Below are 14,658 nucleotides of genomic sequence, written 5' to 3'. Positions count from 1 at the left end.
CGATCCCATGAACCATGAAACTATAACCTGAGCTGAAACCAAGAGTCAGATGCTTAACTCACTGAGCCACCCAGGCACCCAGAAAAATATTTCTAAAATTCCATTTCCAACTCCAATGGACTTAAGGTTTGACAGCTGGGATATTAAATATTCTCTCTTTCTTCTTGGTGGAAGGAATGAATTTTAACTATGCCTAGTATTTAGAGAAAATGTAAAATAGTAACACTAATTGTAAATCTTTTTTATAAGAATTTCTAATTAAAGGACAGGAAGTATTCAAAACTGACACTGCATATGAATAGTTGGTAGGAGTAGGGACTCCAGAATCAGACTCCTTGGGTTCAAATCCTGGCTCTCCTACTTATTTTCAGAGTGACCTTTGACAAGTCATTTGACCTCTGTGGGCTTCTTTCCTCATTTGTGTGAATGAAGGTAATGCTAGTACTTACCTGAAATGATTGTTAATATTTAATAAATTAAGAAAATAAACTTCTAACACAATGGAAATGAAGTGGAAAGGGAAATAATCCTTTTAGTGTTCCAGCCTTAGCATGTAGCAAGGATCATTTTCAGTCCCATATACTTACTGTCATTTAGAAGAGCTTTGGTCATGCCTGGGTTTAGAAGAATACTTCCTGGTTTTTCAGGGCTGGGTTGTGGATAGTCATTTTCATGTAACTGTTCTTCCGTTAGAAGGTAGTCTTGCAGATGTCTGTAGAGAACAATTCCTGTGAGTGCTAAGAAAAAAAGAAGTGTGGTTCAATAAAATTTAAATAACATGTTTTAAGGTAGTGGTAAGGTTAGAGTCTACTAACCCTTTCAGATATGAAAAGCTCAAATGCTGATTAACATTAAGTAAGGAAGTAGTCTAAAAAAACTAAAGTCTTCATATCCTTTGACCTATAGATATGTAGATACTGATTGCTCTCTGCATCATCTGAGGTCCTATACTATGGCTAAGAGAAGGGGAAGTAAGAATCCCATCAGTAATAGCCAGTGCATATTAAGCATGCCAAAAACTATCGTCAGGACTTTGAACTTTATATTAACCCAGAAGCGAAAACCTATTGACCTCATTTTTACAGACAAAGAAAATGAGGCTCAGAGAAATGAGGGCACATGACCAAGGTTACACAACACAGTTAATACACAACTCAGGTCTTCTGACTCCAAATCATGCTTATTGATTCTTAATAAACACTGAGATAAGCAGAGTACAGAAGCTTACAAGCAGGAAACATGGTAACTCTCACAAGGGCAAAATGCTCAAGTTCAAGGATCTCTTTCCAACATCACTAACCCTAACCCCTCACATGAATGGATTCCTAACATTTCTCCTAAGGTGTTATTTAAAATTCTGGCAGAATTTGCTACACTATCTTTGGCAAACCCTTTTGTACAAAAAAGAATTCTTCTGTGTGAGAAATATTAGGAGATTCTAGAAGTACCTGCTTTGTTTCAGACAAGTACTTAGAGGACAAGACAGGTGCTACCATCTGGTTTTATTCAAAATACGACCAAAATCAAGTAACACTTTTTCTTTAGCTTTTTGATCCTGGGAGTTTGTTACAAATGCAGACTTGGAGGCTGTTCCCAGACATCCTGAATCAGAATCCGCACTTGAACAAGATTTCCAGGTCATTCCATGCATGTTAAATTTGAGAAGCACTACTCTCACTGACTGGATAGGTATTAAGTATCCCCTCCCGCCACTCTTCAAAAAGGAGGCTGAGAATTCAAATACTGCCTAAGTAGAGCCCATTTTTTCATCTATTTATACTAATTTTTAAAAAGGCTATTAAATATTCAGTCTGCAGATGATCCTTCATAAACACAAGTTTATTTATTCATTCATTTTCATGTCCATTCTCTGAAAGAGAGAACGAGTGGGGAGGGGCAGAGAGAGAGGGAGACACAGATCTGAAGCAGGCTCCAGGCTCTGAGTTGTCAGCACAGAGCCTGATGCAGGACTTGAACTCACAAACTGTGAGATCATGACCTGAGCTGAAATTGGACGCTTAACTGACTGAGCCACCCAGGCGCCCCAACACAATAGTTTACTAATTGCATCACACCACATTTACTTCTCCTTTAAGGTAACAAGGTCAAGAGTCTGTCAACATTGCACCAAACTTACCACTTTTCTTTTCATTCTTTTTCAATCCAGTTGTTTTATCGTTGTTATTGCTTCCAGGGACACCTAAAACATACAAGAACTCTTCTTCTGAGACAATGAATTATTTTTGTCTGCTTTATAAAAAAGTATAAAACATGAGAAAGGTCCACAGCACAGTGAAGTCTTTATTTTTACCTTAAAATAGGCACCCAACATGGGAGACCAAACTACTTCATAACCAATGCTAAGTTGGGAAAAATGGTAATTTATGAAATAATTAGATCAGGACTTCGTATTTTCTAAAGCTACTATATTCTGTGTATTGGTTAGAGTATGTCTAAATATGAGTCAATGAGTTTTACATCATTACTGACTATAACTCTCACAATTTGCAAACCATTTCCATTTCATTGCAAATATCCAAATGTGTACTTAGACTTCTATGTTCAGTATCTTTATGCTGTATTTAATACGAAGAGAAGGGGGGGAGTGAGAATACCATGAAAATACTAAAACAAGAGACCCTGTATATTTTATTTTCTTATTATTTCAATTTTTATTTTATTAGGTTTTTTGTTCTACTTCCAGAGTAGTTAGCATAGTGTTTTATTAGTTTCAGGTGTACAATATAGTGATTCAACAATTCCATACATCACCCAGTGCTCACTGAGATAAGTGTATTCTTAATCCCCCTCACCAGTTTATCCCATCCCCCACTCTCTTCCCCTCTGGTATCCATCAGTTTGTTCTCTATAGTTAAGAGTCTGTTTTTTGATTTGTCTTTTTTTTCCTTTGTTCTTTTTTTCCATTTTTCTTTTAATGTTTATTCTTGAGAGGGAGAGAGAGGGAGAGAGAGAGAGAGAGAAGAGAACATGAGCGGGGGAGGGGCAAAGAGAGAGGGAGACACAGAACCTGAAGCAGGCTCCAGGCTCTGAGCTGTCAGCACAGAGATGAACTGCAAGATCATGACCTAAGCAGAAGTTGGATGCTTAACCGACTAAGCCACCCAGGTGTCTATCATTCGTTGTTTCTTAATTTACCCATGAGTGAGATCATATGGTGTCTTTCTTTGACTTACTGTGCTTGGCATTATATACTCTAGATCCATCTTTGTTGCAAATGGCAAGCAAGATTTCATTCTTTTATATGGCTGAGAAATATTCCATTGTGTGTATATGTATGTGTATATATATGTATACACACACCTCTATCTATATACATCTTCTTTATCCATCATCTACTGATGGACACTTGGGCTGCCTCCATAATTTGGCTGTTGTAAATAATGCTGCAATAAACACAGGTGTGCATACAGCCTTCTGAATTAGTGTTTTCATATTCTTTGGGTAAATAAATACCCAGTAGTGGGATTACTACGTCACATGGTAGTTCTATTTTTAAGTTTTTGAGGACCCTCCACACTGCTGTCCACAGAGGCTGTACCAGTTCACACACCACATCCTCACCAACACTTGTTTCTTGTGTTGTTGATTGTAACCACTCTGTCAGGTGTGAGGTGATCTCATTGTCGTTTTGATTTTATTTCCCTGAAGATGAGTGATGTTGAACATCTTTTCATGCGTTTATTGGCCATCTATAGGTCTCCTTTCAAGAAATGTCTGTTCTTGAGACCTTGTATATTGTAACACAGGTATTCAAGTCTATTTCAAGTGCTGTACATAAAAAAATGCCATAGGGGCGCCTGGGTGGCTCATTTAGTTGAACATCTGACTCTTGATTCTGGCTCAGGTCATGATCCCAGGGTTATGGGATCAAGCCCTGTGTCAGGCTCCACACTGAGTGTGGAACATGCTTATGATTCTCTCTCTCCCCCTCTGCCTCTCTCCCCTGCTCATGTTCTTTACTATAAAATTTAACATTAAAAAAATGGTTTAAATGCTATAAATTATCAAGTTTTTATATTCTTGAAATTAAAATAGCATTTCTAAGCATGACACAAAACCCAGAAACCAAAAGCAAGACATTAATTACACTTTTATTTATTTATATATATATATATTTTTAAATGTTTATTTATTTTTGACAGAGAGAGAGAGAGAGAGAGAGAGAGAGAGAGAGAGACAAAGCATGAGCAGGGGAAGGGCAGAGAGAGGAAACACAGAATCCAAAGCAGGTTCCAGGTTCTGAGCTGTCAGCACAGAGGATGATGTGGGGCTCAAACCCACAAATCGGAGATCATGACCTGAGCCGAAGTCAGATGCTTAAACGACTGAGCCATGCAGGTGCCCCTAACTGCACTTCTAAAATAGCTTCTAGGGGTACCTACGTGGCTCAGATGGTTAAACGTCTGACCCTTGATTTGCCTTTGGACATGATCTCGCGGTTCATGGGATAGAGCCCTGCACCAGGATTCTGTCTTCCTCTATCTGCTCCTCCCCTGCTTGCATGCACGTGCACACGTGCTCTCTCTCTCTCAAAACAAACATTAAAAAAGAGAAAAAAGTAAAAGTGAAAAGCTTTTATTATTACAAACTTCACAAATAAGGCTGAAGTACCAGTGAGTGACAAACTGAGGAAAACATTTGAAGCCCATTAAAAGGGGATATGCGAAAGGTTGTTGCAGATGAATAGGCTGATAATAAAAGGGGACAGAAAGATGCAAAAAGGCAATTTAAATTGAGATAGATAAAAGGAAGATCTTCAACCTTATAATAATAATAAAAAGCTAAAATAATTTCATTTCTGGTCTATACTTTCACACTCCAGAACGGGATAAATGAGGAACTTTTCCAAGGTGTGAGGAAAAAGCTTATACTCCTACCCTATTAGTGGGGAATGTAAACAGCAAATGTTTTCTGGAGGCAGTTAGCAATATTTACCCATTTTAAACATGCAGACCTTTTCTGCTAGCTACTCTGTGCACAGGGATTTATGTTAAGGATACATAGGCTCTAGTATGAGGAAATGTTTGAGTTCACACTCCATTAATCACAGAACATAAGGTAGAAAAAACATGTAAGCCACTTAGATACTCAGTGCGTGTGTTTCTTCTGTATTCTACACTCTACACAATGGAGTATCAGTACTACAGGTCAGTACAACAGAGTATCATGTAGTCATTAAAATGTACGATACAGATCTGGATGCTAACACACATTCTAGATCAACTGATGAAAGATTTCTAGGATACTTTATTCAGTGAAAAAAGTTAGAGCATACATCAAATGACTGCATTCATCTCAATTATTAAAATTACATATATTTCTGTAGTCATTATGGAAGGGTCTATAACAAAAATTTGGAATAAAGTTGTCTTTGGCTGTTTTGTTTTTTTTAATGTTTTTCTGTATTATTTGAATCCATGCTATGTATTCTCGAATACCCCCAAGGAAACAAAATTGGGGGTAGGATTACCCCCAAGCAAACAAAACTGGCTCTTGAGGAATAAAGAAAAAAAAACCACAGATATTACAATGGTATGTGGCTTTCCAAAACTCAGCCTTACCCAACAAAATATTATTCCTTAAGTACTTAATACTACTGGAGGTTGGGGGTGGGCGTGGTAGAAAAAACAATGTCTAAAAAAGATCTTAGGGGGGCAGTAATAAAAAAAGAAGAGCTGAGAAATACTATTTCACATGGAATGAGTTACTTTTATAACTAGAAACCAAATTTAATTATCTCCATGATAACTGCTCTCAAGGAGTTATATTCATATGTCTAATTTCAAATCTAATTTATTTTCAACCAAAAATCCCCCTTGCATGTTCTACTCAAGAGAATATTTTTAAACTATGTTTCATTGAATACCTAAAAACGACCCTGCTAATGAAAAAAAAAAAAAACATGTTTAATGTCAGGTGTTGATCACAAGTTTTTATCTTATCACTTGATTAATTATAAAGAAATTACCTTGATCTCTCAGTTTCTTAAGAGTATTTATCGCTATGTTCACATACATATTTCTACTGCCACAGCGTTCATAAATGGCCTTTTCTTCTATTTTAGCCTAGACCATGAAGTGAATAATAAAAGATATTAAATCTCAAGATGATGGATAATAAATGTCGTTTACAATATAATGGAATAAATATGGCAAAATATAACTCAAGGGATGGGGAAAAAATGGCACAAATAAAAAGCAACTTATTTTACATTTTTCTGTTCATGGCTTTTGAGAGGAAAGAAAAAAAATTATCCCATGAATCAAATCGAGGAACTAGATACTTCTCTTCACAAACTAAAACCACAGTATCTCAGAGTACAAAAAGCTTACAGTGCATATTCATTTGATTCTCAAAGCAAGCCCCTAATGTATCAAAGGTGCTTATTATTATTCTCGTTTGAGGTAACAAAGGCTCAAGGTGGCTAAATACTTTGCTTAAGATCACACAGCAAAGGAAAGACATAATCCTCTTTTCAGTATCTTTAGTTTATAGGTTACTTTTCTAAAACCATTAAGTAATCACTATTTAAGTTAATTTGAGAGACAGAGAGAGATAGAGAAACAGAAATAGAGAGAGAGGAGAGGGAGAAGGGGGGAGGGGGAGAGAGAGGATAAAGAGGACAGAGAGGAGAGAGAGGATCCCAAGCAGGCTCCATGGCCAGCGCAGAGTCTGATGCAGGTCTCAATCTCATCAACTGTGAGATCATGACCCGAGCTGAAATCAAGAGTGAGACACCCAGGTGCCCCAGTAATCAATATTTTTATGCTAGGATTCATGAAAATCCTAAAGGTCAGTAAAAGAAAACAAATGGATAAAAAATGACAGAAACCAGTAAGGGTAATATAATGAATACATTGTATTAATGCTTTATCGGGCACCTAGTATGTGCAGGTTTGGTAGAATAGTCATTAAATGTTTTCTCAGTCTTCATTGTGAATCAGTGAGAATGGGTGCCATCATGACTAACCTGTATGCGGCTCAAGAAAAAGTAGATAACTTACTGTTGCAGAGCTAGTAAATGAATCCAGGAGTGACCAAACGCCAAAGCCAAGATTCTTCTTACTACACTAAACTTCACAGAGAGAAAGCCATGGGGGGTTGGGGAGAGGAGAGAAGAAAAGCAAATTGAAATAATAAAGGATAACATGTCTCTGTAACAGGCTGCTTTTTTTGTCTGTCTTTGCGTTGCCATTATTCTTCAACCAGTATAGAATCCTGGAGGAGACAGACTTCCGGAATGGCTGAACAAGAACGTTCGTGAACTCACCTTCCCATAAAAATAATTAAAATGCAGACAAAACAACTAAAGTAACCATTTCAAAACTCTGAAAATTAACCAAAGCCACAGAACAAACTGAGAATTACCTAAGAGAAACTACTGAACCTCGGTAAGACAATGGAGTCTATACCATTTTAGCTTGAGGGTTTTCCCATTACCCACTTCCCACCTGCCAGCTTAATGCCATAGTGATAAAAAGTTGGCAGCCTCGTAGCCAACAGAGAGGACGGACTTCTTTTACAGCTACACTAAAAACATCATCCCCAGAACACAGACAATATTTTGTCTGAATAAGCAGCTCCCTGGAAAATCTACTCTCAAGGTGTTGTGGGTATTTGAGTCAGAACTCAGCTCATGGTGCAGGCGGGGGGACCCTATTGCCTGGGTGCTACTAAAACAATAGCAACTGGGTGGCAAGATGACAGCCACCTAAGGTTATGATTTCTTGTTGGGCAAACAGGAACCTGGCCAGGAATTTTAATTTTTTAATGTTTTTAACGTTTATTTTTTTGACAGAGAGAGAGAGAGCAGGGGAAGGGCAGAGAGACGGGGAGACCCAGAATCCAAATCAGGCTCCAGGCTCTGAGCTGTCAGCACAGAGCCTGCAATGTGGGGCTCGAACTTACCAACTGTGAGATCATGACCTGAGCTGAAGTCAGAAGCTCAACTAAGCCACCCAGGGGCCCCAAACCTGGCCAGGAATCTAAAAAACATTTTGGAGACCTAGGTGACCACAAAAAAATTTGAAAGGTCCTGACATATTTCTGGAGCTTAAAAGGTGGCCCAGGAAAGACCTGGGAAAAGATAAGGCCCTACTCACTCACTAGTGGCTGTTCTTGAAGCCCTGGAACAAGGACGTAAAAGCTAAGGCTGGCTGTCAACTTAAGTTTTAAGGCACTTCTTCTCACATAGATTCCCCCTGGCAAAGGGAGGAAGACATACAGACAAGGCATTTAAGAAAAATTTCTAACCAGTCATTGGCTAACAAGTAGATTATGCTGACAGAGGGTGATCCTTTTGAAGGAGGCCTTAAAATAAAAATTAAAGGCAAGAACTTAAAAAACAATGCTACTAGAGAACTTAGTGGCCGTACATTGAAAGGAATACAGAATCTACAAAATTAGTTCAGTAAAGTCACTAAACAAATAAGTAGCAACAAGAAAAACCAAAACCTAGCAACAAAACAAAAATGTACCTGAAATCAGTTATTATTTAATCATACAGTTTGTAACAAAAAAATTATGAGTTATGTAAAGAAACAAAAAAGTGTACCTCATACAGAATAAAAACCAGCCAAGAGAAAATGTCCCTGAGAAAGTCCACATTTTGGACTTTAAGTACAAAGACTTTGTAAATATGTTTTAAAAATGAAAGAAACTATGTTTAAAGAAGCAAAGAAAATGGGGTCTTACCACATGGACAACATGAATAAAGAGAAATTTTAAAAATAAAAAGTTTTAGGAATTCTGGAGCTGAAAAGTGTAAAAATTTTTATCAGTACTCTAGGGGGTCCACAACAGATACACTAGATGGTTATTTGAATTCACATGAGAATTAATATTGGTAAATATAAATTTATAGGAAAATATCGAAGAATATATGTGTTCGTATGTAATCATTTTCTCCTGTTTTAACAATGGCATAGAGCAGTAATTACAAAATTGTGTTGATAGGCTTATATAATGTTATAATCCATATAATAATAATGATATAAAGAAGGGGGTAGGAAACATATACTGGAACAAAATTTTTATAGGCTATTGAAATGAAGGTAGTTTTAATCTGAATTAGATTGTTTTAAATTAAAATGGTAAGTGTAATCCTAAAGGCAAAAAGTAAGACAGTAACTAAAAAAATATAGCCAAAGAAATGACATGGGAATTTAAATGATACACTAGAAAATATCTATATTACACAAAAGAAAGCACTAATTATAGAGAAAATAAAAAGACACAAGACATATAGAAAACAAATAGCAAAACACATGATGTAAATCCTCTTATTGGTCAGTACTTATTAAATGTTAATTGATTAAATACTCCAACTGAGGGAAGAGACTGGAAGAATCATGAAAAATATGTAACTCTACACTGTATACAAGGTAGACACTTTAGATCTGCACCCTACACGGGGCTCAAACTTACAACCCCAAGATCAAGAGTTGCATGCTCTACCAACTGAGCCAGCCAGGCACCTCTAGATAGACACTTTAGAGTCAAAGACCAAACAGGTTGAAAGTAAAGGAGAAAAAAAGATGTACTTTGTAAATAGTAAAATATATGTGAAGTGGCTATGCTAGTATCAGACAAAGTAGATTTTTAAAACAAAGTTGTTACTAGAGACAAAGACATAATGATAAGAGCCAATCCATCAGGGAGACATAACAATTATTAACAAATATGCATTTAATAACAGAGCAGCAAAATACAGAAAGCAGCAGCTGACAGAACTCAAGTGACAAATAACAATTCAACATTAAGAATGGATACCTAAAGTTTCTCTCTTCTCCAACCATCTAAGATGCTGAAAGGAAAGAATGTCAAGGAGAGGAAGGTGGCCTGGTGCCGCTGTTGTGAAGAAGCAGGAGGCCAAGAATTTAGTCAATCCCATTTGAGAAAAGGCCCAAGAATTTTGGCATCAGACGGGACATTCAGCCTAAAAGGGACTCACCCACTTTGTCAAATGGCCTTGCTACATCTAGCTGCAGCAGCAAAGGGTTATTCTCTAGGAATGTTTAAAAGTGCCACCTGTGATTAACCAGTTCACCCAGGGCTTGGACCACCAAACAGCTACTCAACTGCTTAAACTGGCCCACAAATACAAACTAGAGATAAAGCAAGAGAAGAAGCAGAGATTGTTGGCCCAGGCTGAGAAGAAAGCTGCTGGCAAAGGTGATGTCCCCACTAAGAGGCTGCCCATCCTGTGAGCTGGGGTTAATACTGTTACCACCTTAGTGGAGACAAAGAAGGCTCAGCTGGTAGTGATTGCACATGATGTGGATCCCATTGAGCTGGTTGTCTTCCTGCCTGACATATGTCCTAAGATGGGGGTTCCCTAGTGCATTATCAAGGGGAAGGCCAGGCTGGGTTGTCTGGTTCACAGGAAGACTTGTACCACTGTCACCTTCACACAGGTTAAGTCAGAAGACAAAGGAGGTCTGGCTAAGCAGGTGGAAGCCATCAGGACCAATTGAAAAGACAGGTATGATGAGATCCACCCCCACTGGGGAGGCAATGTCCTGGGTCCAAAGTCTGGCTTGCATTGCCAAGTTGGAAAAGGCAAAGGTTAAACAAATGGCCACCCAACTGGCTAAATGGATGCTGAATTTTCTGTACATAAAGCAATAAAAAGTTCTCTTTCAGCCAGTGTCAAAATTTAAAAAAAAAAAAAAAGAATGGAGACCTCTATACCATACTTCAATAATGGAAACAAGTCAAATGGTGAAGAAAATAAAATATTTCAACAACACTATGAATCAACTATACCTCGAAGACATCTATAGAACACTCTATGCAACAATAGCAGAATATGTAATGCCTCTCAAGCAGATACAGAACATTTTCCAGAACAGATCATGTGTTAGGCCATAAAATAATGCTCAATAAATTTAAAAGGATTTAAATCACAGAAAGTATGTTCTCTGATCATAATGGTATTAGATTTTAAGTCAACAACAGGAAATTTGGGAAATTCACAAATGTGTGGAAATTACACAGTGGGGCAAAGAAGAAATAACAAACTAGATTTAAAAATTGAGATACATTTAAGTGGAAACACAACATACCAAACCTTTTGATTAGAGAATAATTCCTATTGTAAATAGCTTTACTAAAAATAAAATGGAAATTAAAAACTTTGCCTTCCATCTTAAGAAACTGTAATTTTAATAGTAAACCAAACCCAAAGAAAGCAGGAAAGAAATGATAATGAGTAGAAATAAATGAAATGAAGAATTTTCTAAAATGGAGATAACTAAAAAAGCAAAAGTTGGTTCTTTGAAAAGGTCGACAACATTGACAAAACTTTGGCTAGGCTAAGAAAAAAGAAATAAGACTCAAATTACTAAAATCAGTAATGGAAGAGAAGGCATCACCACACAATTCACAGAAATAAAAAGAATGATAAAGAAATACTATGAACAAATATATACCAATGTATTATAAAATTTAGATGACATGTGAAATTTTAGAAAGATAAAACCTCATGAAATTGACTCAAGAGTAGACCTAGGAGATGAATTGGTAATTAAAAAAATATCCACAAGCCCAGACCTCATTGATGAATTCCCCTAAACATTTAAAGAAGATTAAAAAAAAAAAAAGAATAGTAACCATTCATAAGATCTTCCAAAAATTAAAAAAGGGAACATTTTACATCTCATTCTATTAGGCCAATATAACCCTGAGACTCCAAAAAAAGAGTAAGTTACTACAAGCAAAGAAAGCTACAATGTCCATCACTAGAATAAAGAAAATGTGGTACCACAAGTAATAAAGTATTATTCAGCTGCCAAAAAGAATGAAATTCTGATATGTGCTACAACATGAATGAACTATGGAAACATTACACTAAGTCAATGAAGCCAGAAACAAAAGGACAAATATTGCATGACTCTACTTAGATGAGGTACCTGTAGTAAGCAAATTCACAGAGACAGAAATTAAAATAGAGGTTACCTGGGGCTGAGGGGGGGAGAGAAGAATGAAAAGTTATTCATTACCTTAATAGGTACAGAGTTTCTATCTGGGATGAAGAAAAGCTCTGGAAATGGATAGTAGTGATGGTTAAACAACATTGTGAAGGTACTTAGTAACACTGAATTGTGCACCCAAAATGGTTAAAATGAGAAATTTTATGTCATGCATATTTTATCACAATGAATATAACAGTAATGGGGTACCCGGGTGGCTTAGTTGCTTGAGCATCCAAGTCTTGGTTTCAGCTCAGGTCATAATCCCAGGGTTGTGGGATGGAGCCCCATGTTGGGCTTCATGCTGAGAAAAGTAATATTAAAAAAAAAAAAAATTACAGACTCGTGTCTGTAGACCTAATTAACGTTGACACAAAAATTCTAGCACACTGAGTCCAGCAACATAAAAAGACTATACACCGTGACCAAGGGTGTTTATCCAAGAAATGCATGAGTTTAAGATTAATAAAAAAACAAACCTACAACAATGTAATATACTACATTAATTGAATATAGACAAAAACTATATGACATCAAGAAATAAGAAAAAAGTATTTAAGAAAAGTCAAGATGATAAGACACTTAAACTAGGAATAGAAGGAAACTTCCTCAACTCGATAAAGGACATGTAAAAAAAAACAACAACAACTAAAAAACCACCTACAGTAACCACTGTACTTAATGGAGAAAGAATGAAAGCTTTCCTCTTAGGGAAAGGAACAAGACAAGGATGCCCCCTCTTACCACCTCCACGCAATATTCTACTGGACATTTATGCTACAGAAATCAAGCAAGAAAATGAAATAAAATATATACAGATTGGAAAGGAAAGAGTAAGACTGTGTCTATCTGCAGTTGATATCATCTTCTTTGAAGAAAATCCCAAGGAATTCACTGAAAACTATTAGAGTTAATAAATAGGGGCGTGCCTGGGTGGCTCAGTCAGTTAAGTGTCTGGCTCTTGACTTTGGCTCAAGTCATGATCAAGGTTTTTGAGTTCAAGCCCCTCATTGGGCTCTGCGCTGTGTGTAGCCTGTTTGGGATGCGCGCGTGCTCTCTCTCTCTCTCTCTCTCGCTCTCTCTCTCTCTCTCTCTCCCACTCTGTCCCTTTCCCACTTGTGCATGCTCTCTTTCTCTCTCTGTCTCAAATAAATAAACTTAAAAAAATTAATAGGCATATAAGGGTTCAAGACACAAGATAAAAAGTTTTCATTGTATTTTTGTACACTGGCTATGAATAATCTGAAAATTACAAAAATAATTCCATTTATAATACTGTTAAATTTATTCCTAGATACTGTATTAACAAAAAAGTTAAAGACTTATACTCTGAAAATTACAAAACACTGTTGAAAGGAATTAAAAGATAAAAAAACCCCACAAGACATTCCATGTTCATGGTTCACAAGACTTAATATTGTTAAATGACAATCCTCCACAAATTGATCTAGAGATTCAAAGCAACTGCTATCAAAATTATAATCCAGTATTTCTGTAGGAAATACAAGCTGAACCTAAAAGTTATATGGAAATTCCAGGGACCCAAAACAGTTTAAAAAATTTAACAAATATGGAGGAGTCACGTTTCCAACTTCAATACTTACTACAAAGCAATAGTAATTAAGATTGTGTAATACTGGTATAGGATAGAAATAGAGATCAATGTAATAAAATGAGTCCAGAATTTATGTTAATTTATATCTAGTATTTATGATCAACTGATTTTTGACAAAGGTGACAAGACAATTAAATGGCGAAAAATAATCTTTTCAACAAATGGTGCTGTGACAATTGGATGTCCACATTCAAATGAATGTTTGGACCCCCTGCCTCATACCTTATGTAAAAGTCATTTAAAAAAGTGAATCCTATGCCTAAATGTAGTAACTAAAACTGTAAAATTCTGAGAAAAAATAAAGTAGTAATAAATCTTTGTGTTCTTTGTTTCTTAGATAGGATACCAAAATCACATGTGACAAAGAAAAACAGATGAATTGGAATATATCAAAATGAAGAACTTTTTGTAATGCAAATGATCCAGTCAAGAAAGTAAGAATACAACTCAAAGAAAAAATATTTGTAAATACTGTATCTACTAAGACACTTGTATCCAAAATATATATAGAACTCTCAAAACTTGATAAAAAGACAACTAAAAATATATGCAAAGGAACTGAACATATGTGTACAGACATATCCAAGAAGACATACAAATGGCCAAAAAGCACAGAAAAATATGTTCAACATCATTAGGCATTAGGTAAATCAAAGTCACAATCAGATACCATTTCATGCCCAATAAGTTGGCTCCACAAAATACAGGTAACAAGCACTAGCATGGATGTGAAGAGACTAGAACTGTTCACATCACTGATGGGCATATACAACAGTGTAGCTACTCTGGAAAATGGTTTGGTATTCCCTCAAAAAGTTAAATATAGAATTGTCATTCAACCCAATTATATGCTCAAGAGAAACATCATCATCTGTTGACACAAAATCTTACAATGTCCATTTATGTACAAATGTTCATTAACAACCAATAAATGGAAATAGCCCAAATGTCCATCAACTGATGAACAGATGTGTATATCCATAAACCAGTCTTATTTGGCAAGAGGAAATTAAGTAATGATGCATACTACAGTACGGATGACCCTTGAAA

General features: G+C 36.3%; 1 protein-coding gene and 1 pseudogene across 1 annotated transcript in view; one reads left to right on the top strand and one right to left on the bottom strand.

The window, feature by feature from the left end:
* LOC125150337 (putative exonuclease GOR) overlaps nt 1–14,658 on the bottom strand; it is a 38,502-nt gene that overhangs the window by 15,593 nt on the left and 8,251 nt on the right. Inside the window, exons 6-8 of the mRNA XM_047830124.1 lie at nt 5,990–6,086; nt 2,138–2,200; nt 588–737 (exon numbers count right to left, since the gene is read on the bottom strand). Coding sequence (XP_047686080.1) covers nt 588–737; nt 2,138–2,200; nt 5,990–6,086 — 310 coding nt within the window. The remainder of the gene's footprint in view (nt 1–587; nt 738–2,137; nt 2,201–5,989; nt 6,087–14,658) is intronic.
* On the top strand, nt 9,809–10,880 carry LOC125150339 (60S ribosomal protein L7a-like; annotated as a pseudogene).

The sequence above is a fragment of the Prionailurus viverrinus genome, chromosome D4, assembly GCF_022837055.1.
Source record: "Prionailurus viverrinus isolate Anna chromosome D4, UM_Priviv_1.0, whole genome shotgun sequence".
Lineage (NCBI taxonomy): Eukaryota > Metazoa > Chordata > Mammalia > Carnivora > Felidae > Prionailurus > Prionailurus viverrinus.
Note: the sequence above shows the minus strand (reverse complement) of the source record. Positions and strands in the feature narration are given on the sequence as shown.